We start from the raw sequence: 3,599 nt of genomic DNA on the forward strand, positions 1-3,599 counted from the left end.
GGTGTGCTCTGATTGGCCAGCTATCCAGTGCGTTGTGATTGGCCGAATACCTCAAGCGTGTGACGGAATTGTTATGCCCCTTAAGCTGCCTTTCCACTGCACACAACATTCGGACACGACTGTCGCATTTCTCCCCCTAGTGGCAGTCGCACAGTCCTTTCAAATTGGTCGTGCAGCAACCGTTACCTCGGCATATTCACCATGGTAAAATTTATGATTTTAATGAATATAATTAATGTATGAATGTATTGTCAAAAAACAAATGACAACCAAAATAAAAACATAGTAGGTTTTATGGGGCTAATCAACATAAATAATTATTTAATAATTATAAAATAATTATTTCTGCCATAATTATTCAAAAGCACCATTTTACAGAAATAGTGTTTAAAGAATAATGTTAAAGTGAACAAAATATTGGTAATTCTAACCTTACGCTCATAGTTTTAATAGAATACATCACATCCGGTCGGTCGGGCGGTCGCATACGGTCTAGCCGCAGAAGTTCAAATATTTTAACGCATCCAAAGCTCAAATCAGATCCGAATTTTCCGCATACGCATATGATCGGAACTCCACGCAGCTCCCCCACTACTCTCCATTCGAAATTAATGACTTCCGGTCTGTCGCTTGTCGTTCGTCGGAGACAGTGGAAAGGCGGCTTTACCATACTGTGATGCCGTGTCCCGGCGCGATGACACAAAAACAATAAAACTCATTACAAACGAGGCATTTGTTGCATCCAGTGGGGACATAATTACTGATTATAATGACTTATACTGTCTTTTTACACGTTGCGTTGCATATCGCGCCGCGTAAACATAAAACCATGTCTGCATTTGTGATCGGAGAAATGACAAACAACAAGCGCTACTCTACACTGCTCAAAACTCGTGTTTGAATCGTCAGTGGCAAATTCTTTAAATATGAAAACGTACTTACAGGCTGTGAGTCAGAAGCACCAGACTGTCCTTGCAAAGTTGGAATTGCCCCACTTTATAGAAACAGCCTTTGTGTGTAGACGGCATTGCAGGCTACTTTCCCAGGTTCAGGAAACAGTCCTCCATAAAATGTGCTGCACACACTTGAATATTTGGGTTGAACTGTTCTGGAACAGTGTTGTAAATACAACTTAACCACTGATTTCTAGTTGTGTCCTCTTTTGGAAGACCAAACAAAGTAGTTTCACTTTCACAACGAAACACACAGCGTCTCCACGACATGGCGGAGGCGGCAACAATACTACAGCGAGAATCAAAGTTACGCCTTCTTTCTTTGCGTATACATTTGGGCGGTGTTATGCAAATCTTCCCACACAGTGATGTAGACATGTGGGGGGTGTGTTTGAATGAGGCGTTTTAGGAGGGCGTGGATGAGTCTTAACTTTTATAAAGAATATCTCTTTGGGACTGTTTGAGACTTTAGTCTTTGCAACTTTAGGGATCTTATCTATGCATTAACAGCTTGTAACACTTCAAAGAGAAAGGAAAACTTGAAATCGCATCATATGACCCCTTTAAACACTAAAGTGTATTTTAAGTTGGAAGTGTCCAAACTGGGATACAGGATTTGCAATTTTCACAGAGTTAAATTAAATGTTCATGTTATATTTTGATTGCATTTGTGAGCTAATATAAATTTAACTGGTTGTGTAAAATAGACAAATAATATTGTAATATTATTATATTGATCACAGGCCCCTGAATCTAATGAAATTATAATTGTATCAGGCCATGTCTGAGGCATGTTGGATGTTGTATTAACTAAAAATATTAACATTTTTGATAAGTGAAATAAAGCTGAAATAAAATAAAATATGAATATTATATAAAAACTTAAACTTATTTCAGTTAGTTGCCAGGGCAATATTTCATTTTCATTAAGTTGAAGCGTTCAAAATACTAACTGGAAATAAAATAAATAAAAACCAAAACAAAAAAATTACAAAAAAAAATTACTAAAATGAAAAGTTCATTCAAAAATATTGATAAAAACTATGGTAGTATATAAATAATATATGCACCCCTAATCCTTACCTGTCCACATATCTCAGAGTGGGTTCCTGAAGGATCAGCCCATGTGGTGAATGAGCGAACGGTGGCTGACGAATCAGTCTATAGCGTAGAGGATGACACGACCGGCACAGAGGATTGTCTGGCTTTGAGGCGAGCAATGTGGCGTCGATTTCCAAGTGCTGCTCCATGGTGAAGAACTGCACCCCATACACCTCCTCCTTCACATCTAGTTTAAGAGTCAACGGTGTGTCACAGAACACATACTGTGGACCCAGCGAGATGTTGTTACCACTGAGGGTCAGCAGAAGGATGTCGTGAACTGCAGGAAGTCCAGTCTCCTCCGGAGAGAAGAAGGTGACCCAAACTGTGAGGGAGTCAGGCACCAGTGGATAGGCAAACACGAGCTGCAGCATACAGCCCTGGGGTGAGCAAGATGCTGAGCCAACACTACTTGAGTCTAGGCCGGCGTTGGGGCTCCAAGTGCTGACACTCGCTTCACAGGCCTGCTCTACGTCTGGTGGACCTAAAGAAGACAGCAAAGAATAAAACCAAGACTCTTTTCTCTAGTCAACATGTTTCAAACTTAGCACAAGTTAATGTCATTTTATTTCCCCTAAGACACTGTGAGATTATGAAAATGAGAGGGGTATATTGTTGCTGCCAGGATGTTAGCGTGCTTGCCAGGGTATTGCTATGCGGCTGAAAACCCTTAAACCCTTAAAGTATGAACAATAGTACTATTGCCAAAAAGAAATAATGGATGTTTACTAGGCCCACATTTTTTAAAGACACACACAAGACTCTCTGATTCTTTTTAGTGTAGCCGTGTAGTCCTACTCACAAACAAATGACTCTAAATGAGTCAATCATTCTACTGAATCTTTCTATGTCTGGTGGACCTAAGGAGGACAGCAAAGGATGAAAATCAAGACTTTTTTCTCTAGGCTTTTAATCGGAAATGTTTTTCCATCTAAATGTCCTGTACACAACATACAGCATGCCCAGTGTTGTTTGATTCACACACAAATGACTCTTATGAACTGATTGTTTTTAGTAACTCAAACACATACAGTGCAAGCAGCGTAGTCCAATTCACAAACAAATTACTCTAAATGAGTCAATCCTTCTACAGAATCCTTCTATGTTTGGTGGACCTAAGGAGGACAGCAAAGGATGAAAATCAAGACTGTTCCTATGAAAATAAGAGGGGTACATTGATGCCGCCAGGATGCTAGCATGCTTGCCAGGGTATTGCAATGTGGTTAAACCTTTAAACCTAAGTATGACCAATAGTAATACCCATGTTTGCCTTAGCAAGCAGTGCTAATTATTTACAGATGAACATAAAAGACTGTAGAAATGACCCTGAACAATATCAATTGCAATGACTATTGCATATGATTATTGGGTTTTTGGATTAATGAATGGCATTTCAAAAACAAACAGTTTCTAAGAGGGCCAAATGATGTTCTTCAGTGAGACGGCAGGAGGTCATGGGGAGAATTCTGGCCCTGGGCCCAGTTTTTCCTTTTTAGAAACTGTCAAGAGGTCATTGTGAGGCAGCTGAAGGGGGGGGGGGGGGCG

General features: G+C 40.0%; 1 protein-coding gene across 1 annotated transcript in view; it reads right to left on the reverse strand.

Annotated features, from left to right (window-relative positions):
- LOC107667798 (pappalysin-1-like) overlaps positions 1–3,599 on the reverse strand; it is a 90,513-nt gene that overhangs the window by 57,857 nt on the left and 29,057 nt on the right. Inside the window, exon 7 of the mRNA XM_016459516.1 lies at positions 2,037–2,538. Coding sequence (XP_016315002.1) covers positions 2,037–2,538 — 502 coding nt within the window. The remainder of the gene's footprint in view (positions 1–2,036; positions 2,539–3,599) is intronic.

This window comes from Sinocyclocheilus anshuiensis, unplaced genomic scaffold, assembly GCF_001515605.1.
Source record: "Sinocyclocheilus anshuiensis isolate Anshui unplaced genomic scaffold, SAMN03320099.WGS_v1.1 scaffold2558, whole genome shotgun sequence".
NCBI lineage: Eukaryota > Metazoa > Chordata > Actinopteri > Cypriniformes > Cyprinidae > Sinocyclocheilus > Sinocyclocheilus anshuiensis.